At 49.7% G+C, this 23,755-nt stretch overlaps 1 protein-coding gene across 1 annotated transcript; it reads left to right on the forward strand.

The window, feature by feature from the left end:
- Positions 1-606: 606 nt before the first annotated feature.
- golph3a (golgi phosphoprotein 3a) lies at positions 607-22,469 on the forward strand (the record flags this gene model as incomplete). Its single annotated transcript, XM_084439409.1, has 4 exons — positions 607-983; positions 16,713-16,844; positions 20,484-20,598; positions 22,045-22,469. The coding sequence occupies exons 1-4, from the start codon at positions 780-782 to the stop codon at positions 22,467-22,469; spliced, it is 876 nt and encodes a 291-aa protein (XP_084295535.1). The 5' UTR covers positions 607-779.
- Between the last annotated feature and the right edge of the window lie 1,286 nt (positions 22,470-23,755).

Consider the following 23,755-nt stretch of genomic DNA (forward strand, 5'->3'; position numbering starts at 1 on the left):
GATCACCTGGAGGGACATGGAGGTATAGGGAGGGACATCTGATCACCTGGAGGGACATGGAGGTATAGGGAGGGACATCTGATCACCTGGAGGGACATGGAGGTATAGGGAGGGACATCTGATCACCTGGAGGGACCAGGGAGGTATAGGGAGGGACATCTGATCACCTGGAGGGACCAGGGAGGTATAGGGAGGGACATCTGATCACCTGGAGGGACATGGAGGTATAGGGAGGGACATCTGATCACCTGGAGGGACCAGGGAGGTATAGGGAGGGACATCTGATCACCTGGAGGGACATGGAGGTATAGGGAGGGACATCTGATCACCTGGAGGGACATGGAGGTATAGGGAGGGACATCTGATCACCTGGAGGGACCAGGGAGGTATAGGGAGGGACATCTGATCACCTGGAGGGACCAGGGAGGTATAGGGAGGGACATCTGATCACCTGGAGGGACCAGGGAGATATAGGGAGGGACATCTGATCACCTGGAGGGACATGGAGGTATAGGGAGGGAAGTGCCACATCCACCGCTCTCGTCATCATTCTTCGCCATATTGGATCAAGCAGCTACCAGTTGACGAGGGGAGAAGTGGAGCTGGAGAAACTAGTAGTGGCTTTTCTGTAACGCCATTGGGGGTCGTGTTGTTAACACTGCAGACGAAACACTCCACTGCGTTTGCTTATATGTGTCGGAACAACTAACTAAGTGTGAAGATCTGGGGCACAGAGTCCGAGGGGATCGTGTTTGGTTAGTTTGGACCTGAGTGAAGACATGAGTTCCCTGAGCCAGCGCAGCTCGGGCCTGGTGCAGAGGCGGACCGGGGCCTCGCGTAGTTCCGCTGCCGGGGAGAGGGACGCGGGATCCGGGGACGAGGACTCCGAGCCCCGGCGCGGGGAGGAGGCGGAGGAGGAGGAGAAGGAAACCAGACTCACTCTGATGGAGGAGGTGCTGCTCCTGGGACTGAAGGACCGAGAGGTATATCATTACATTTCTTAATTAGTTTTAATAATAAAACGTTACTAGCTTGCTGGCTATAGCAGGATCTTAGCCAGTGCTAACGTGCTAATGTGGGCTAGCAGCTAAGTGAGCTAGTTAATTAAATGAGCCTCAAAAACTTGCAAGTAGCTTCGATTAAATAAACGTTTAACCATTTAATGTGAATGTTGTCAAATTGATTGTCCATGTTTTTCCAGTTTGACAGCTAGCTAGCTAACGTTAGCACCAGTTAGCACCAGTGAGCTAGCCACTATCCAGCTAGCCACTAGCCACCTAGCTGCTAACTAACCTAACTACCTACTAGCCACCTAGCTGCTAACTAACCTAACTACCTACTAGCCACCTAGCTGCTAACTAACCTAACTACCTACTAGCCACCTAGCTGCTAACCTGCTAACTAACCTAACTACCTACTAGCCACCTAGCTGCTAACCTGCTAACTAACCTAACTACCTACTAGCCACCTAGCTGCTAACCTGCTAACTAACCTAACTACCTACTAGCCACCTAGCTGCTAACCTGCTAACTAACCTAACTACCTACTAGCCACCTAGCTGCTAACTAACCTAACTACCTACTAGCCACCTAGCTGCTAACCTGCTAACTAGCTAACTAACCTGCTAACTAGCTAACTAACCTGCTAACTAGCTAACTAGCTGCTAACTAGCTAACTAACCTTAACCTTCATACATGTCTAGCTCATTCATTCATGTTAGCAGCCTAATCTCCTAGCTATCTATCTACTATTCACAATCAATTACAGATAGCCATCTAGTCTAGGTAGTCTAGGATGTGTAACTACATTAGTTTGATCCTTTGCATTAAGATGAAGTTGTAAATGGCTAAGAATGGTGCTGGAATAGCATTTTTAGTGGAAATGAGCTTTTAAGATATGCTTTGAGCTTGATCTTAAACATGTAAATAGTCCCATACTACTGTGTGCTATTACATACTACTCTACCATACTACTCTACCATACTACTGTACCATACTACTGTGCTATTACATACTACTCTACCAGGGTTGTTATACTGTATAATCAGCAACTGCCATGGGATAACAGTACAAAGGTTGTTTTCAAGCATGCGAGGGGATATTTATTCAAGGTAATTTGAACAGCTATACTGCTAAATGAAAACACATTTATTGTCATAACCACAGTGCACATAATAGGTTAGTCTTAATTATGGTCCCTCTCACCGCTATCAAACTTTGTAAGTCCATGGCGAAAAGTTAACATTACACCCGTACTGTAAACCAATGAGGACTGTTCTTTCCACCAACACTGTAAGCATATTTGCATGAGTATTGTGTTAAAGGTGTGGCTTCCATTCATTGTCCTGTAGAGGTTATGACCGGGAATCCTAACATATCTTGTGTCACAGTTTTGACAACCTGAGCCCTCCCTGCATTCTCTCAGACTGCCCGTGTCCTTCTGCGCTCAGCGTCTTGTTCCTCACTCGTACTATTCAGTCTGCTTTGTTCCAGTCTATCAGGCTGGGAACAGGATATGGCATTGAACCATCTCTAGATGTAGGGGAGAGATGGAGCGGGCAGCGGCTGGTAGCAGGTCAGCAGCAGCGTCCAGGAGGAGGTAATCAAAGCCGGTGATGGCTGCTCCTCATCTCGGAGTGCATGAAACAAACTGTGCTGGTTCTCTTTTTGCCTGCATCTAACAATTGACCAATGAAATGTGACATCACTGGCATGTCCAGACAAAATGTCAAGATGTTTCACAGTAAGAGTAAAATACTAAAATAGTTGGCTAATTGAACTGGCATGATTCAGTGAGATGAAGTTACAATCCAGGACCCAGGGGGTGTTGGTTCTGCCACCCAGCGATCACACATTACATATCTTGAGGCGACTCGGCACAAGTCACAGTTCATATCCCTCCTCGTCGTTTAACTCTAAGCGTTCAGGTTTTTCACTGTTCAGATTCTTGTGATTTGGTGAACCGTGTAATCGCCCCGGACCCCCGTATCTATATAGTCCACAATTACACAATATTAGTAAAATAGCATTTAAATGAGATCAAATTAGATTAAATTAGTGCTTGATCATCTGGGGTTGACAGTCAAGTCAGTATGTGGCTGGATTGAGCTTTGACTATGAAAGCCCCACATGAACTATTATCTTATAAATGACAAGGTCCAGAGGCACCCCTGAATGAGTGATCTTTCTCCGCCAACCCCAAGCACCAGTCCTACTCTGTACTAGTAAGCATCTCTTATTCAGCCCAAACCCTAACCCCATGATTACGTCTCTCATAGTCCCAGGATGTAGTTAAGGAGAGCAGATGTTCAGCAGAGGCTCGTGTCCTTCATGCTTCATGGGGTCCACTGCACTGATTACCTGACAGATCTTCACAGCAGATCTGCTATGCTGTCCTTCCCTCTGCGGAAAGGCCCATATATCCCCCAGATGGATTATTCAAGTTCATATCTGTTTATATTTATCTATCCCATGAGCGGATTTGTTACTGTGGAGATGATTGGATAGATATGAACTTTAATTATCCAGGGTTTCCATTATATACATCTAGCAGCGGTGCCAAAATGATTGCCACAGCTGCTTCAGAATGATTTTGAATGTATTTCTCCTCTGCGTAGCGGTGGACTACAGCGGTACACCCCGCCAAATGACTGGCCCTCCGCCCTCTCTCCACTTTGAGGAGGAGCAGATGGAACACTGACGAGACGCCAATCACTCGTGAAGTCATGAGAAATAAAACAGTGCGAGTCTTTTCTCCTAAGAGCTGGTGACTCCGCTGGAGGGAGCTGACCTCAGACAGAGCCATGCGGAGGCAGGCGGTCTCAGACAGAGCCATGCGGAGGCAGGCGCTCAGAGAATACTGGAGGATAGAAGAAGAGCAAGAAAAAAAGGCAAGCCAAACAGAGGGAGCAATATATGGAGTAATAAACCATATAATAAATTAAATTAAATGTCTCCTATAAGTACACGCAAGCTGTGTGCCCTCCGTGTGGTTGTATATTTGTGAGTGAGATTTTCTAGTAGACTATTTGGTGTGGCTGCAGTTGCCAAGAGTATTTCTTAAATTTGATTGAAATCATTCTCACTGTTTACATGGACCCTAAATAAGACCATCTACATGGACCCTAAATAAGACCATCTACATGGACCCTAAATAAGACCATCTACATGGACCCTAAATAAGACCATCTACATGGACCCTAAATAAGACCATCTACATGGACCCTAAATAAGACCATCTACATGGACCCTAAATAAGACCCTCTACATGGACCCTAAATAAGACCATCTACATGGACCCTAAATAAGACCATCTACATGGACCCTAAATAAGACCACCTACATGGACCCTAAATAAGACCATCTACATGGACCCTAAATAAGACCATCTACATGGACCCTAAATAAGACCATCTACATGGACCCTAAATAAGACCATCTACATGGACCCTAAATAAGACCATCTACATGGACCCTAAATAAGACCATCTACATGAACCCTAAATAAGACCATCTACATGGACCCTAAATAACCCTAAATAAGACCATCTACATGGACCCTAAATAAGACCATCTACATGGACCCTAAATAACCCTAAATAAGACCATCTACATGGACCCTAAATAACCCTAAATAAGACCATCTACATGGACCCTAAATAAAACCATCTACATGGACCCTAAATAAGACCATCTACATGGACCCTAAATAAGACCATCTACATGGACCCTAAATAACCCTAAATAAAACCATCTACATGGACCCTAAATAAGACCATCTACATGGACCCTAAATAAGACCATCTACATGGACCCTAAATAAGACCATCTACATGGACCCTAAATAAGACCATCTACATGGACCCTAAATAAGACCCTCTACATGGACCCTAAATAAGACCATCTACATGGACCCTAAATAAGACCATCTACATGGACCCTAAATAAGACCATCTACATGAACCCTAAATAAGACCATCTACATGGACCCTAAATAAGACCCTCTACATGGACCCTAAATAAGACCATCTACATGGACCCTAAATAAGACCACCTACATGAACCCTAAATAAGACCATCTACATGGACCCTAAATAAGACCATCTACATGAACCCTAAATAAGACCATCCCATGGAGCTGCACTTACAGCCAGCGTACTGCTCTGACCCTCCTGTCACCCCTCCTGTCACCCTCCTGCTCTCACCCTCCTGCTCTTACCCTCCTGTCACCCTCCTGTCACCGTACTGCTCTTACCCTCCTGCTCTTACCCTCCTGCTCTGACCCTCCAGCCAGCGAACGCTTTCACATCAAAGGACTCCTTCAGATGAATGAAGCAATCCCATTCAAATGCTTTTAATATGATTCAGTTTATTCTATATCTGCACTGTTGTGTCAGACAGCACTGTCTCCATCATCATCAAGACACCAAATAATATGTTTTTAAAAATGGGGGGGGGTAATTTTGATGACATTAAGGTTAGTTTTACTATTACTATGTTTATTTAACAATAATTTAAATGTTTCTTGGATTTTGCCTATTTCCTTGCTTTCACCTTGTTTATTGTAAATTTGTTCCCAAATTCCTCTAAACACATGACCCCACTTCACCTCCTATCACTTGATCAGAGAGCCTGATAAAACACCCAGGTTTTATGCTGTGTTTAATGTCACAACCAGGAAGTCACGTCACAATGACCTGCGAACAGGAATGAGACACAGGTGGTTCTATCACTGTGTGATATTAAACTGGTGAGATGTCAGTTCCTGCTGCGTTGTCCTGGTCCTCCTCCTCGAGTGTCCTGGTCCTCCTCCTCGAGTGTCCTGGTCCTCCTCTTCGAGTGTCCTGGTCCTCCTCCTCGAGTGTCCTGGTCCTCCTCCTCGAGTGTCCTGGTCCTCCTCCTCGAGTGTCCTGGTCCTCCTCCTCGAGTGTCCTGGTCCTCCTCCTCGAGTGTCCTGGTCCTCCTCCTCGAGTGTCCTGGTCCTCCTCCTCGAGTGTCCTGGTCCTCCTCCTCGAGTGTGAGGCGTTGAGGAAGTGAATCACACAGCTGCTTGCAATATTGACCCAGGGAGCTCAGAGTCGTCTCTCCTGGTCGCACCAGTGTGTGCTTTACCTGAGCTCATCCCGCTTGTTTACATAACTAGAAATACATAACTAGAAATAAGTAGCCTAAGTAAACGTTATTTATGAAGCACCTTTCGAAACCAGAGTTACAAGGTGCTGTACAATGAAAACAAGTTTCAGGAAACCCAAATCCACAATGGCCTCTAACTATGTAATTGAGGGTCTTATGCTGTAATACTAGGCAGCAGTAACTCAGGAGGAAGAGCAGCCGGCCCTGGTTCGGTCTCGGCTCCTCCCGGCATGTTCAAGTGTCCTTGAGCAAGACGCTGCAGCCCAACGTGTCCCTGGGGGCCGCTGGTAAGGCTTCTACCTAACCCTTCCACTGCTCCTCCTTGGATGGGTCAAATGCAGAGCATACGTTCCACCAGTGACCACTGCCGTGTGGCCTAGACAGCAACTTTAATACAAAATAAAGTATTAGAAATTGGCCGTTTATCACCAAAGATTTGGGAGGTAACTAGCGATGTGCACAGAGACTCTTTTCACTGCTGATCAGACAGAAGGCTATATGACTAGTCTAACTCGTATTGTATTTTTTAATATATGGACCTGTGTAGAGCTGACTTCATTGCTTGACTGTCGGTTGTTTGGTCGAAATGCTCTTGTCCGACCAAGATTCTATTGGTCAATCAAAGCAGGGGTGGAGCTTATACTAGCTTATTATACTAGCTTATTATAGACAAAACACTCATAAAACAGAGGAGGGACCCAGGGGTGTTGTGAATGACCGAGACACGGAACATCATTATTAGGCCCTGAGTGTGATTGTAGGATTCCAGAGCTGGGAGCTCTCCTTACACCAATCACACAAGGGCACAGCCTGTGTCTCTCTCTCTCACACACACACACACACACACACACACACACACACACACACACACACAAGCACGCAGCCTCTCTCCCGCTTGCAAAGTCAGCCTTTTGTTTCCTAATTATATGGTTTATATTGAGACATCAGGTAAAACATCCTTTTTTCATAACTTTGTGTTGGCTGCAATGTTATTGCAGAAAGCACTAGCGCCATTTTCATATAGACTGGTGCAAACTCAAGCGGATTCAGGCCTAAAAGACTAAATTATATCCTAATAATTCCCATAAATAATAACTTATCCTTTCCAATTCGAAGGGTGAAAAAGTACTCCATTTAAAGAGCCCTTCGTAATGGTCATTATCGAAGAAAACAAGCAATGGTCGCTTTCGTTCCCATGATTCTTTGCAATGTCTCTGGTCAATAATTTATCAGCAAATATGGTGGCTGTTGAGGCGACAGTAATTTAGCAACCTAGCTTAAAGATTTGCGGACATTGTAGCTAAATCTGTCGGTGGATGTTTTTTTTTTTTTGCAGATATCTTCGTTACATCATGATTGAACTAGCTATAAGCAGTTGTGTGTGCTATTTATTCTGTTTGAAGAATGTATCCAGCTAACTAGCATTAGCCCAAGTTGGCCCAGCTGCTGGTTAGCGATGAGAGACCCCAGCCCGGCTGATCATGAAGGAATCCTGTCTATACTGAACTTTCTGAGTGGGAAAGTGATGCGTCCTGATCTCAGGCTAATATAAGCCTGAAACGGCAGGGGCATCTGAGAATTTCACTATGTAATTGTGCATCACCTGTTTAAGCAGCCTAGTTTGACACAGCTAGTTTTTTGCGTCCGAGGTACGTCCCATTCACATCTCAGCCAAGCACAACTATTATGCTGGAACTCTCCCACGTTTATCTTGCCAGCTCGTGTTTCTCATTATTGTCTTTGGGGCAGGTGAGAAGCTTGTGCAGTGGAGGATTTCTTCATTGGGAATTACCCGTTGTATTCAGACATAACGTAGGCTGGTACTGTCAAGGATCACAGCCAACTAATGCACCCCACGATGGAGGGTTAACCATAGTTAACCATAGCTGTCATAGTGACAGGCTGTTGACATGCGACAGCCCTGAAAATGGCGTTGAAGGTTATTTGAAACGAACGTTGTTTTGACACCCTACCCTTCACAGTGCTCACCACGAAGGGAAGTGACGGTGCTAAACGGTCAGGAGAGAAATATGGGCCGTATGTCAGTGATCTTATCCACTAAGAATGATCAACATGTCAGTCATCATTTGAAAAGACTGCTACATGTTTTGTTTGAAAACTAACATCCTTTTCAAACAAAACTATCTTGAACTAGAACGCCATTTCCAGTTTTGCATGTATAGGCCCAGTATTTCGAGGGGTTTGAAGTTGGGCTATTAGCCTCACAGCACTGCATGTTCTGCATGCGACCTGCTCCTCCTCCCCCTCACACATCTGTTAACAGTGCTCACATTGAGGCCAGCAGCTCCTCTCTCCCCAGGAAGGGCGGCTCTTGCACAGCCTCTCCACGTTGAGGGGAGGGGGGTTAAGTAAACGGCTTGCATGGAAATATTTGCTGTCCAATGGCCATGGGGGAGAGAGAGACTGGTTCACCCTCAGGGGGGAGAGAGAGACTGGTTCACCCTCAGGGGGGAGAGAGAGACTGGTTCACCCTCAGGGGGGAGAGAGAGACTGGTTCACCCTCAGGGGGGAGAGAGAGACGGGTTCACCCTCAGGGGGGAGAGAGAGACTGGTTCACCCTCAGGGGGGAGAGAGAGACTGGTTCACCCTCAGGGGGGAGAGAGAGACTGGTTCACCCTCAGGGGGGAGAGAGAGACTGGTTCACCCTCAAGAAAGATAGTTGGGCCAGACTGCCTTCTGTTCCTCAACTGCCTCTTTTGGGTTGCAATTCAAAAAGCAAGTAAATATTGGGATATTGCGTTTAGGCTGCCCATGTATCTTTTACATTGGGCGAAGTGGACTAGAGTGTAAGTGACCAGGCTGGAAAGGGGTGCCCTCTGGGCTGGGAAAGGGGTGCCCTCTGCGCTGGGAAGGGGTGCCCTCCGCGCTGGGAAAGGGGTGCCCTCTGCGCTGGGAAGGGGTGCCCTCTGCGCTGGGAAAGGGGTGCCCTCTGCGCTGGGAAGGGGTGCCCTCTGCGCTGGGAAAGGGGTGCCCTCTGCGCTGGGAAAGGGGTGCCCTCTGCGCTGGGAAAGGGGTGCCCTCTTGGCTGGGAAGGGGTGCCCTCTGCGCTGGGAAAGGGGTGCCCTCTGCGCTGGGAAAGGGGTGCCCTCTGCGCTGGGAAGGGGTGCCCCCTGCGCTGGGAAGGGGTGCCCCCTGCGCTGGGAAAGGGGTGCCCTCTGCGCTGGGAAAGGGGTGCCCTCTGGGCTTTCTGCCTCTCGCCCCTTCTTTGAACCACTGACTGGCATGACATGGAAACACTGAGGACTAGCGAGGGTCATCAGGAGAGGCCTCCGGTGGTTCTGCCAAGTCCAAAAATCCTCTCCTGGAAAGGGTGAGGGCAGAGAGCAGACTGGGAGGAGATGGTCACCGCTCATTTAGCGGATTCAGCCTGTAGCCATGCTAAAGATACCTGTATCTAAACTTCGAAGGAGAGGAACACATGTTGAGGTGTGATGTTGAGGTGTGATGTTGAGGTGTGATGTTGAGGTGTGATGGATGCTGTAGTGATTAGGGATCATCAATGATTGGTCTGGTCTTCAGGTGGAAGACCATTATAGTGACCAATTATCACGGTTATCGGTATTATCGCGGTATTGTTAAAATGTGCTGAAAATGTGGAGGGAAAAACATGTCACCAAGTTTTATATTGAAAACCACAAATGCAATTAGCAGCACTATGCACATTTTGTTTGCATAAACATTAAAATAATGCGTCTTGGAGACAGTTGCTAACTTTGGTTGATGTTGGACAGTATTTACAGTGAAATTTTCAAAGCACGGGAATCAAACACTGTTTTAATGATAAGTTTATTGTGATAAATTAAATCAAATTTCATCATGGTTAATCATTTTACCGGTTGACTAAATGGCATTTAAGTTCACATTTTTCCTATTTATTTAGGCAATGCATTTTCAGCAATGCTTCTGCTATTTCTTGTCAGCTGTTAAGCATTCACTCGCATTGTCTGCAGGATTTTTTTCCTAGTTATATGTTTTCATGTGTTGTAAATAAATATTGTTAATATTTATTTATCAAAGTTATGTGCACTAGTTTCAATTCAGCTCAGTGTAGAGAAATGCACCGATACTTGTCTTGCTGAGCGCGTCTGACAACATTGTTGACACCATGTATCTGTGATACGCCATCCCCGCGACAACACTAGTAGTTTTGGGGGGCCTATCACCCCCCCTGAAAAAACCCCTAGCGGAGACTCTGTCCTGGGAGCACGGTGGGGTACATGCTCTGGCTGGGAGCACGGTGGGGTACATGCTCTGTCCTGGGAGCACGGTGGGGTACATGCTCTGTCCTGGGAGCACGGTGGGGTACATGCTCTGTCCTGGGAGCACGGTGGGGTACATGCTCTGTCCTGGGAGCACGGTGGGGTACATGCTCTGTCCTGGGAGCACGGTGGGGTACATGCTCTGTCCTGGGAGCACGGTGGGGTACATGCTCTGTCCTGGGAGCACGGTGGGGTACATGCTCTGTCCTGGGAGCACGGTGGGGTACATGCTCTGTCCTGGGAGCAAGGTGGGGTACATGCTCTGTCCTGGGAGCAGGGTGTGGTACATGCTACGTGGCTAAGGGCTTTGCCATGTGCTTTAGTGGGCTTGTGGATAGATTAGTCTTGTAAGTAAGACCTTGTTGAGAAGCCGTGTTCCACAGTGGGGATCTGTGTGTAGGGAGAGCTGAACCCTAACCCTCCAGCTGCTGCTCAAAGCAGGTCTTGTTAGAGGGAAGTGTGTCACCTGGTCCCACCAGGTCTTGTTAGAGGGAAGTGTGTCACCTGGTCCCACCAGCAGCCGGCTGCAGGTCTTGTTAGAGGGAAGTGTGTCACCAGGACCCACCAGCAGCCGGCTGCAGGGGAAACTCTTCAGCTACGAAGTATAAACTGTCCTCCAAGTATTACACTGCATGTTGCACTGGAAGGCTGGTGTGCATGGAGGGCTGGTGTGCATGGAGGGCTGGTGTGCAAGGAAGGCTGGTGTGCATGGAAGGCTAGTGTGCATGAAAGGCTGGTGTGCAAGGAAGGCTGGTGTGCATGGAAGGCTGGTGTGCATGGTATTGGTTGGTCTGTTACTGGTTTTGTTAAAGGGGTAGTATGCTACTTTGGACCTTTACGCTGCGCTCACACGCTTGCGTTCCGTCAACGTATGGCGGTAGGCGTGTCTGCTGCACGTAACAACAACCAAATCCCGCCTTGCGATGACAGCTTTCTCCGTCACGACAGCTGATTGGTCGGCAGCTCCGGCAACGCATCTGAAAGTTGAACATTGCTCAACTTTCGACGCCAGCAACGCAGGAACGCAACGCACCGGGACAACAATGGAACCAGAATGCCATTCGGCTGCAGCCATTGAAAGTGAATGGCATCCGTCAATGTTGGCGCATCAAACGCAAGCGTGAGCGGCCCTTTAGCCCTATTTGTGGTCTGTCTACCATGGACCTGGAACATAAAGAGCATCATTTCACTAATCGTTCCAGTATTGTGCTAGCTGCAGTTTTTCTGCAGGCTCTCACTGGGCTACAATGGAAGTCAATGGGACATATGGAAATGCGTATAATAACTGATGAATGTTCTTTTCTGAGGCGGGAAACACAGGGTGTGATCTTAACTGTCTCAGTATGCTCTCCTGTGAAGTATATCGCGATCTGAATATTTTTAGGTGTTCGTCAAAATCCAAAGTGGCGGGAAATCCAATATGGCGAAAAATGACCGCACAGGATGCGTTGAACTATGCTTGAGCCAAGGATTCCAACTAGAGGTGGGACCCAGTATCGGGATCGGGCTCCGCTCCAGACGTGGTTCACAAGATTTCAACCCCTATCCCTTATGGCTCCATTCTGAAGGGCCACTATCCAGCTGAGGGCACTCCAAAACTAGGGGCTAGGGCCAGGGGGCGGTATTGGGATTGGGCCTTTAGAACAAGAAGCTATCTTCCCAGTCAACATATTTAAATGCCTGAATGTTTGCCCATGGAGAATGGCCTCTCAATTCCAACTTCCCTTAGTTCCCTCATAATCTTTTCCTTAGTCCATTGCTCCAAGACCTTTCAGTTCTCTGACTCAAACCACACACACACACACACACACACACACACACTGTAGCAAAGAGCAAAGTCAAGCATGTGTGTGTATCTGGCTGCCAGCTGTCTCCTCCTCACCCCCCCCCTTGGCGGGGCTGTTTTCATAATGACAGAGTGGTTTTTCAGGAATGATACAGCCTCGTTGGTCCAGCTCCACCTCAAGCCCAGTAGGTGTTTAGCTCCCAGACCAGATAGGCCACTTGTTGCCTCATCTGCATTGGGAGCGTGTGATTGATGAAGCAGTGGTCGAGGGCGGATGTGGGGCTTAGTCCACTGGTGAGGCAATACAGACGGGCCTCAGACAGGATATGGAGAGAAGATTACTGGCATCTTATTGTCTGGGATGGAAGTGTCTCTAAGCACATATTTTGAAACAATTTGTCTTCATCCCGTCTCTAAAATGACAGTCAGGACAGAGGGAAGTGAGCTCATCCATGTTGGTTTTTCAGAACCACTCAGGAATGGAACGGATGGAAATTAGCCCTGTGCTAAATCCGGCACTTTTATGCTTTTAACCATGTACTCATGCTTGAGGTGTCTTATCAATGTGCTCTGTCCCGTCCAAATAGACAGGTAAAGTAAAGTAAAGTGGAAGATGGGCTTCCAAAAAAACACAAGATAGATAGGAATAGTTAGTTAATGGTCTGCATGTAGGCTACTAATCAAGTCTGTGAGTTCTAATGCCTGAGTAGAAGTTGTCCTACACACCTGCTCTGCTACACACCTGCTCTGCTACACACCTCTGCTACACACCTGCTCTGCTACACACCTGCTCTGCTACACACCTGCTCTGCTACACACCTGCTCTGCTACACACCTCTGCTACACACCTGCTACACACCTGCTCTGCTACACACCTCTGCTACACACCTCTGCTACACACCTCTGCTACACACCTGCTCTGCTACACACCTGCTCTGCTACACACCTCTGCTACACACCTCTGCTACACACCTGCTACACACCTGCTCTGCTACACACCTGCTCTCCTACACACCTGCTCTGCTACACACCTGCTACACACCTGCTCTGCTACACACCTGCTCTGCTACACACCTGCTCTGCTACACACCTCTGCTACACACCTGCTCTGCTACACACCTGCTCTGCTACACACCTGCTCTGCTACACACCTGCTCTGCTACACACCTCTGCTACACACCTGCTCTGCTACACACCTGCTACACACCTGCTCTGCTACACACCTGCTACACACCTGCTCTGCTACACACCTGCTCTGCTACACACCTGCTCTGCTACACACCTGCTCTCCTACACACCTGCTCTGCTACACACCTGCTCTGCTACACACCTGCTCTGCTACACACCTGCTCTGCTACACACCTGCTACACACCTGCTCTCCTACACACCTGCTCTCCTACACACCTGCTACACACCTGCTCTGCTACACACCTGCTCTGCTACACACCTGCTCTGCTACACACCTGCTCTCCTACACACCTGCTCTGCTACACACCTCTGCTACACACCTGCTCTGCTACACACCTGCTCTGCTACACACCTGCTCTCCTACACACCTGCTCTGCTACACACCTGCTCTGCTACCCACCTGCTCTCCTACACACCTGCTACACACCTGCTCTGCTACACACCTGCTCTGCTACACACCTGCTACAAACCTGCTCTGCTACACACCTGCTCTGCTACACACCTCTGCTACACACCTGCTCTGCTACACACCTCTGCTACACACCTCTGCTACACACCTGCTCTGCTACACACCTCTGCTACACACCTCTGCTACACACCTGCTCTGCTACACACCTGCTACACACCTGCTCTGCTACACACCTGCTCTGCTACACACCTGCTACACACCTGCTCTGCTACACACCTGCTACACACCTGCTCTGCTACACACCTGCTCTGCTACACACCTGCTCTGCTACACACCTGCTCTGCTACACACCTCTGCTACACACCTGCTCTGCTACACACCTGCTCTGCTACACACCTCTGCTACACACCTCTGCTACACACCTGCTCTGCTACACACCTCTGCTACACACCTCTGCTACACACCTGCTACCCACCTGCTACCCAAGGCCATTGGTCCAACAGAGCAGACGGTATTTCTTCATGTCCCAAATCGTACCAAAAGCGCTGTAGCCTAAAGGGTGTGTATTTAGGCACTATATACTTGTGTATTTAGGCACTATATACTTGTTTTTGCATTATACAGAGGCTTCTCTTGTCATTTTTAAATGGTTTTTTGGTAGCCCAGTAGCCCATTGTATGTTTTGGAGGAGAGACCCACTGGCTACACCTGGGTGGGAGGAACCCCTCCTCAGTGAACCCCTCTGACCCCGTGACCCCTCTGACCCCCTGACCCCGTGTCCCTGAGCCGCGCTGTAAACCCGTCTCTCGTCTCCTCAGGGCTAGCTGTGTAAAGACTCTTGTCTCTCTCGTCTCCTCAGGGCTAGCTGTGTAAAGACTCTTGTCTCCTCAGGGCTAGCTGTGTAAAGACTCTTGTCTCTCTCGTCTCTGCAGGGCTAGCTGTGTAAAGACTCTTGTCTCTCTTGTCTCCTCAGGGCTAGCTGTGTAAAGACTCTTGTCTCTCTCGTCTCTGCAGGGCTAGCTGTGTAAAGACTCTTGTCTCTCTCGTCTCTGCAGGGCTAGCTGTGTAAAGACTCTTGTCTCTCTTGTCTCTGCAGGGCTAGCTGTGTAAAGACTCTTGTCTCTCTCGTCTCCTCAGGGCTAGCTGTGTAAAGACTCTTGTCTCTCTCGTCTCTGCAGGGCTAGCTGTGTAAAGACTCTTGTCTCTCTCTCTGTCTCCTCAGGGCTAGCTGTGTAAAGACTCTTGTCTCTCTCTCGTCTCCTCAGGGCTAGCTGTGTAAAGACTCTTGTCTCTCTTGTCTCTGCAGGGCTAGCTGTGTAACTCCTTGTCTCTCTCTTGTCTCCTCAGGGCTAGCTGTGTAAAGACTCTTGTCTCTCTCGTCTCTGCAGGGCTAGCTGTGTAAAGACTCTTGTCTCTCTTGTCTCCTCAGGGCTAGCTGTGTAAAGACTCTTGTCTCTCTCGTCTCTGCAGGGCTAGCTGTGTAAAGACTCTTGTCTCTCTCGTCTCCTCAGGGCTAGCTGTGTAAAGACTCTTGTCTCTCTCGTCTCTGCAGGGCTAGCTGTGTAAAGACTCTTGTCTCTCTTGTCTCCTCAGGGCTAGCTGTGTAAAGACTCTTGTCTCTCTCTCGTCTCCTCAGGGCTAGCTGTGTAAAGACTCTCGTCTCTCTTGTCTCTGCAGGGCTAGCTGTGTAAAGACTCTTGTCTCTCTCGTCTCTGCAGGGCTAGCTGTGTAAAGACTCTTGTCTCTCTCTCGTCTCCTCAGGGCTAGCTGTGTAAAGACTCTTGTCTCTCTCGTCTCTGCAGGGCTAGCTGTGTAAAGACTCTTGTCTCTCTTGTCTCTGCAGGGCTAGCTGTGTAAAAGACTCTTGTCTCTCTTGTCTCTGCAGGGCTAGCTGTGTAAAGACTCTTGTCTCTCTCGTCTCTGCAGGGCTAGCTGTGTAAAGACTCTTGTCTCTCTCTTGTCTCCTCAGGGCTAGCTGTGTAACTCCTCGTCTCTCTCTTGTCTCCTCAGGGCTAGCTGTGTAAAGACTCTTGTCTCTCTCGTCTCTGCAGGGCTAGCTGTGTAAAGACTCTTGTCTCTCTTGTCTCCTCAGGGCTAGCTGTGTAAAGACTCTTGTCTCTCTCGTCTCTGCAGGGCTAGCTGTGTAAAGACTCTTGTCTCTCTCGTCTCCTCAGGGCTAGCTGTGTAAAAGACTCTTGTCTCTCTCTCGTCTCCTCAGGGCTGGCTGTGTAAAGACTCTTGTCTCTCTTGTCTCCTCAGGGCTAGCTGTGTAAAGACTCTTGTCTCTCTCGTCTCTGCAGGGCTAGCTGTGTAAAGACTCTTGTCTCTCTTGTCTCCTCAGGGCTAGCTGTGTAAAGACTCTTGTCTCTCTCTCGTCTCCTCAGGGCTAGCTGTGTAAAGACTCTTGTCTCTCTTGTCTCTGCAGGGCTAGCTGTGTAAAGACTCGTCTCTCTCGTCTCTGCAGGGCTAGCTGTGTAAAGACTCTTGACTCTCTCGTCTCTGCAGGGCTAGCTGTGTAAAGACTCCTGTCTCTCTCTCGTCTCCTCAGGGCTAGCTGTGTAAAGACTCTTGTCTCTCTCGTCTCTGCAGGGCTAGCTGTGTAAAGACTCTTGTCTCTCTTGTCTCTGCAGGGCTAGCTGTGTAAAAGACTCTTGTCTCTCTTGTCTCTGCAGGGCTAGCTGTGTAAAGACTCTTGTCTCTCTCTCATCTTCTCAGGGCTAGCTGTGTAAAAGACTCTTGTCTCTCTTGTCTCTGCAGGGCTAGCTGTGTAACTCCTCGTCTCTCTCTTGTCTCCTCAGGGCTAGCTGTGTAAAGACTCTTGTCTCTCTCGTCTCTGCAGGGCTAGCTGTGTAAAGACTCTTGTCTCTGCAGGGCTAGCTGTGTAACTCCTTGTCTCTCTCTTGTCTCCCTCCCTCAGGGCTACACGTCGTTCTGGAACGACTGCATCTCGTCGGGGCTGCGCGGCTGCATGCTGATAGAGCTGGCCCTGCGGGGGCGCCTGCAGCTGGAGGCATGCGGTATGCGCAGGAAGAGCCTGCTGGCCAGGAAGGTGAGCGCTTCCTCCAGCACGCCTGCATCTGTGTGTGTGTGTGTGTGTGTGTGTGTGTGTGTGTGTGTGTGTGTGTGTGTGTGTGTGTGTGTGTGTGTGTGTGTGTGTGTGTGTGTGTGTGTGTGTGTGTGTGTGTGTGTGTGTGTGTGTGTGTGGAAGGGTGTTTACTTACTACCACAGTAGTTGTATGTGTGTATGCACTGTGCGTGTCAGCGTATGTGTGCGTGTATGCACTGTGCGTGTCAGCGTGTGTGTGTATTGTCATCTGTACCTGCGTCAGATCCGTCCGTCTCTCTCAGACCAGCCTGTGTGTTTACTCATCTCTCTCAGACAGGCCTGTGTGTTTACTCATCCATGTTTGTGTTGCCCGGCAGGCGCACAACACTTCCTGGTTCCCAGACTGAGGAGGCTGTTAGAAAGCGCCCACATGGAGGCTGAGATATTAGTCTTAATGAAGCTCACAGGGAACGTCTCTCATATAATGACTTCCTGTCCAAAAGACCTGCCTTGGCAAGCACCTCAAAATCCTCCATCTCTGTGTAACCTTCAAAATGTTAGGAACTATCCTATTTTTTCTCTCAGAATCACAAATGTTCCACACTCCAGTACCCCAATGAATGTCGTGTGACTGTTTCCTCTCAAACGAGCTACCCTGGCAGATAAGTAGCAGACTGAGGTGGAGACTGGCTGCTTTCACAAAACTTCCTGGTTCATAGAAAAGCTACAGAACAGCCATGATGGGGATGAGATAGTAGTCGTAATGAGGCCCACAGCCATGATGGGGATGAGATAGTAGTCGTAATGAGGCCCACAGCCATGATGGGGATGAGATAGTAGTCGTAATGAGGCCCACAGCCATGATGGGGATGAGATAGTAGTCGTAATGAGGCCCACAGCCATGATGGGGATGAGATAGTAGTCGTAATGAGGCCCACAGGGAAGGTCTCTCTTCACACCTCAGCATTTATAATGACTTCCAGCTGAAAAGACCCACAGTTTCAGAAACATTGCCTTTATGCCTTTATTCCAACAAAAATTCAGCCAATGGAAAGTTTTGAAGTCTGTTGAGTGTAGATGTAACCCTTGCCACAAGGGGGAGCAATTGCACATGTATTGATTTAGAGGCCTTGTTTCCATCTGCCCAATTTGACACATTCTCTTCAACAATGTATGTCCAGTTAAAACACCCAGATCAGATAATACACCCCAGTTATTGGTTCAGGCTAAGAGGAAGGAATAGGGCTGGAGACCTTGTCCAGTTTGCTGCTGCGTTTTTGCATGAGGTCACTATCAGCTTTCTTGCTTTTGCAAACGTGTCAAATCCCTCCGGCCTACCAAGAGGACACATCCACCAAGAGGACACGTCCACCAAGAGGACACGTCCACCAAGAGGACACATCCACCAAGAGGACACATCTACCAAGAGGACATGTCCACCAAGAGGACACATCCACCAAGAGGACACATCCACCAAGAGGACACATCCACCAAGAGGACACATCCACCAAGAGGACACATCCACCAAGAGGACACATCCACCAAGAGGACACATCTACCAAGAGGACACATCCACCAAGAGGACACATCCACCAAGAGGACACATCTACCAAGAGGACACATCCACCAAGAGGACACATCCACCAAGAGGACACGTCCACCAAGAGGACACGTCCACCAAGAGGACACGTCCACCAAGAGGACACATCCACCAAGAGGACACGTCCACCAAGAGGACATGTCCACCAAGAGGACACATCCACCAAGAGGACACATCCACCAAGAGGACACGTCCACCAAGAGGACACATCCACCAAGAGGACACATCCACCAAGAGGACACGTCCACCAAGAGGACATGTCCACCAAGAGGACACATCCACCAAGAGGACACATCCACCAAGAGGACACGTCCACCAAGAGGACACGTCCACCAAGAGGACACATCCACCAAGAGGACACATCCACCAAGAGGACATGTCCACCAAGAGGACACGTCCACCAAGAGGACACATCCACCAAGAGGACACATCCACCAAGAGGAGACATCCACCAAGAGGACACATCCACCAAGAGGACACATCCACCAAGAGGACACATCTACCAAGCAGGACACATCTACCAAGAGGACACATCTACCAAGAGGACACATCCACCAAGAGGACACGTACACCAAGAGGACACATCCACCAAGCAGGACACATCCACCAAGAGGACACATCTACCAAGAGGACACATCCACCAAGCAGGACACATCTACCAAGAGGACACATCCACCAAGAGGACACATCCACCAAGCAGGACACATCTACCAAGAGGACACATCCACCAAGAGGACACATCCACCAAGCAGGACACATCTACCAAGAGGACACATCCACCAAGAGGACACATCCACCAAGAGGACACATCCACCAAGAGGACACATCCACCAAGAGGACATGTCCACCAAGAGGACACATCCACCAAGAGGACACATCCACCAAGAGGACACAGTGCTCTCTGCTGCAAACAGCTGCCCAGAGTCGGGATGTCGAGGGAAAGCAGATTGTGGGCTGTACTAAAGACTTGGGTTACAGGGCTACACACACACGCAGACACACACACACACACACACACACACACACACACACACACACACACACACACACACACACACACACGCCCTGTCACTGAACCTGCTTGTCAGGTCAGTAGAGTGACTGCCTGCCTGGCCTCTGCTAAGCTGAGATGCTTCAGTCCAGCCAGGGGGCCTCAGTGTCTAGCTGAGATGGTTCAGTCCAGCCAGGGGGGCTCAGTGTCTAGCTGAGATGGTTCAGTCCAGCCAGGGGGCCTCAGTGTCTGGTTGCCATAGCAGCACTGCAATTAAGATCAACACACTGCATCATGGTGTGAGTCCTTTGTGCTCATTTTAAATATTGTTATTAACGGAATTAGAATCTGCCAAAGTCAAGTGCACGCTTCTCCCAACAGGGGGCGCTGTCTCTCCTTTTGGAGCGTCTAGCGCTTTGAATTCAAGCTGACAGTATTTAATGTACTGCACCCATAAAACACACAGCTACCGAAGCCCATAGCAGTCTCTTGAAGCCCATAGCAGTCTCTTGAAGCCCATAGCAGTCTCTTGAAGCCCATAGCAGTCTCTTGAAGCCCATAGCAGTCTCTTGAAGCCCATAGCAGTCTCTTGAAGCCCATAGCAGTCTCTTGAAGCCCATAGCAGTCTCTTGAAGCCCATAGCAGTCTCTTGAAGCCCAGAGCAGTCTCTTGAAGCCCAGAGCAGTCTCTTGAAGCCCAGAGCAGTCTCTTGAAGCCCAGAGCAGTCTCTTGCAATGGAAGGCAGTCTGTGAATTCCTATGTTTGCTCTTGTCAGCCATCAACCCACTGTGTGTGTGTGTGTGTGTGTGTGTGTGTGTGTGTGTGTGTGTGTGTGTGTGTGTGTGTGTGTGTGTGTGTGTGTGTGTGTGTGTGTGTGTGTGTGTGTGTGTGTGTGTGCGCGCGTGCGGAGGAGGTCTGGACTGTCTGCTCTCTCAGCGGGTGTGTGTGTGTGGGGGGGGGGGGGGGGGATTGTGTTCCATTGAATGAAACAGGTTTAAATGGTGCCACTGCCGCGTGCTTCACCACCTGGGTGTGTTTCTGTGGTCCGCAGGTGATCTGCAAGTCTGACGCCCCGACCGGCGATGTGCTGCTAGACGAGGCGCTCAAACACATCAAGGACACGCAGCCTCCTGAGACGGTGCAGAGCTGGATAGAACTGCTCAGCGGTGAGCTCATCACACACACGCGCGCACACACACACGCCCACACACACACACACACTCACACACACGTTCTCAGTCACCGTGGAGAAACTGCTGCTACACTCAGGTTGTGTTTGAGGTGTATAATGGACAGATTTGGGCCCCTGTACCTGCAGAGTAGAGCTGGATCTGTGTTGTGGTGCTGGTCTGGGGCCTCATGGATTAGAACAGCGTGTCGTTCTCACGACAGCCACACGAGGCGCTGTGTGCAGAGCCACACGTGCAGGTCGGAGGAATCTGGATGGTTGTGGAACGCCGGCTCCATCACTGTTGTGGAGATGCTGATGTGGAGGAACTCAAGTCCAAGTGTGGGGACAACGAGAGCGGTTCTCTCAAAGCACAGCTCCTCTGAGCGGCCGACTGAAGCCATGTAATGACGTTAAACTCAGACGGCTCTGACCACAGGGCTGCTGTTAAAATGTTCTCCTGTGGGGCCGCCCTCTCTGGTCCTTTCTGAAGTGAAATTTAAACATCTAGGAAAAGAAACCCCAAGATGATTTGACTTCTTATTTTTCTTGCTTGCTGTGAAGTAGATCTCACGTGTCACCGGCCTGTTCTGAAGCTACGCAGAAACGGCCACGGTCGAGTTCTCGTGGTGACAGGAAGAGACCCAGACAGACTGGTTGGGGGGGGGGGGGGGGGGGGGGTCAGTAAGAGACCCAGACAGACTGGTTGGGGGGGGGGGGGTCAGTAAGAGACCCAGACAGACTGGTTGGGGGGGGGGGGGGGGGAGGGGGGGGTCAGTAAGAGACCCAGACAGACTGGTAGGGCGGGGGGGGGGGGGGGGGCGTCTGTAGAGCCGCGGTGTCTGGATCCTATAAGAGGACAGGAAATGTGCACAGAAGCAGAGCTGATCGGCGACCCAACGGCCTGCAAACAGCTCCAGGATCAGTTTGAACATGGGCCCAGACTCAGAGCAGGAGGCTCTTTGTGCTCCAGTGTTGTGGTCTCTGCCAAGCCTTTGTTATGTCTCAATCAGCGCGGCTGACATCATGTTTAGTTGGTGAAACACTGCAAAGTCTTTGCATCATTTGTTATTGTTTTGGTTATTTGTTGTTGAGATTCCTCTGATGAGAAGCTAGATGTTCTCCAGACTGAGCTGCACCAGGTGCATTACTCAGTAGGAGCCAAGTGCATTACTCAGTAGGAGCCAAGTGCATTACTCAGTAGGAGCCAAGTGCATTACTCAGTAGGAGCCAAGTGCATTACTCAGTAGGGTGAATAAGGGGGAAGAACGTAACTCTGGGTCTTAATATGCATCTAAAGAAACCCCAGGCTTGTCAGAATCTTTCTCCTTGTGAATGCTGTCTCAGTCTACTGAAGACTGCCGTCCTTTCAGTCTCATCACCCCGCCCTCTGCCCCCCCCCCTCACCCTCTGCCCCCCCCCCCTCTGTCCCTCCTCCCTGCAGGAGAGACGTGGAACCCCCTGAAGCTCCACTACCAGCTGAGGAACGTGCGCGAGCGCCTGGCCAAGAACCTGGTGGAGAAGGGCGTGCTCACTACGGAGAAGCAGAACTTCCTGCTGTTCGACATGACCACGCACCCGCTCACCAACAACAACATCAAGCAGCGCCTGATCAAGAAGGTGCAGGAGGCGGTGCTGGAGCGCTGGGTCAACGACCCCCAGCGCATGGACAAGCGTCTGCTGGCACTCATCTTCCTGGCGCACTCCTCGGACGTGCTGGAGAACGCCTTCGCCCCTCTGCTGGACGAGCAGTACGACCTGGCCATGAAGAGGGTGAGGCAGCTGCTGGACCTGGAGCCCGAGGCCGAGAGCATGAAGGCCAACGCCAACGAGCTGCTCTGGGCCGTCGTGGCCGCCTTCACCAAATGAGGCCGGCCTCTCTCTCCGGCCTCTCTCTGGGCGGGGGGCGGGCGCTGTGGCGGCGCGTCAGGGACCGTGGCGGTGGGTTTGTGGGCGAGCGGAGACGCGAGGTGGGGGGGTGGGGTGGGGTGGGAGGGGCGGCCCTGAGGGAGTGACGTGACTGACCTGAGGAAACCACCCTACCTGGTCTAACGGGCTGCTCCACACCTCCTCTCCTCCTCCTTCACCTCCTTTTTCTGTTCTTTTTTTTGTTGTTTCCTTGTAGATAACTCCTCCTCCCCCTCCACCCCTCCATGCTCTTCTTTCTGACAGATGTCATTGATTTGCTCACGTTTTTCAAAAGAATAAAGTGATGTTTGACCGGAGGGGCGGTGGAGTTCTGCTACTGAGCTGGCTGAACCCGAGGTATCACTTCTGGTACTGAGCTGGCTGAACCCGAGGTATCACTTCTGGTACTGAGCTGGCTGAACCCGAGGTATCACTTCTGGTACTGAGCTGCCTGAACCCGGTATCACTTCTCGTCCTCCGTCTCTCCTGGAATCCTCTCCTTTTCTTTTCATTTTCAAACAATGTGTTCTTCAAAGTATGTATGCTATACTCCTGGTAACTAGCTAACTCACGTTCAAGTATATTAATCAAACAACTGTCCTTCAGCGGTGTACATGCAGATTCCATGTACATGCATAGCTGCAGTATATGAATGGGATGTTGGAGAACTCTCCTGCAGAGTCATGGATTTCATTTACTTCTTCATCAGACATGAGCCCAAGTCTCCTCCTCTTGCTTCTCACTTTTATATCTAAAAACTGCTCTTCAGACGGGTGTTTGGTTCGGCCTGGACCGGACCTCACGTCACGTGGGACTTTCTACATCACTTGACGGATGAAGTGGGCCGCTGCGGTCTCTCTCTGCTCTCTGGAAGCAGGATGCCTGAGGACGTGTTCTAGGCATTAGTGCAACGCCTTAGAAAATAGAAATATATATATATGAATTTCCTTGCCCCAGAGGCGCGGTCTTTGGGGTGGAGAGAGGGTAGCTCGGATTCTACTGCCCAGGCAAAGAGATTAGTAGAGGGATGTTCTCTGCCCTCCTCAGCTGTGAGTCTATGAACCAGATTCAGTCACACATAAAGACACCATCGTCTGGGTTTCCCGTTTCCAATGGGATGTTCCTACATGTGCAGGATTGCCTCTTTTTACGTTCCCTCGTTATGTCCTCAAAGTCAATAATCGGTTTATTTTTGTAACTTTTAAATAATCTAGACAGAAAAATCCAGTGAATGTGTCAGTTGTGCA

Source organism: Borostomias antarcticus (genome assembly GCF_949987555.1).
Source record: "Borostomias antarcticus genome assembly, chromosome: 6".
Classification (NCBI taxonomy): Eukaryota; Metazoa; Chordata; class Actinopteri; order Stomiiformes; family Stomiidae; genus Borostomias; species Borostomias antarcticus.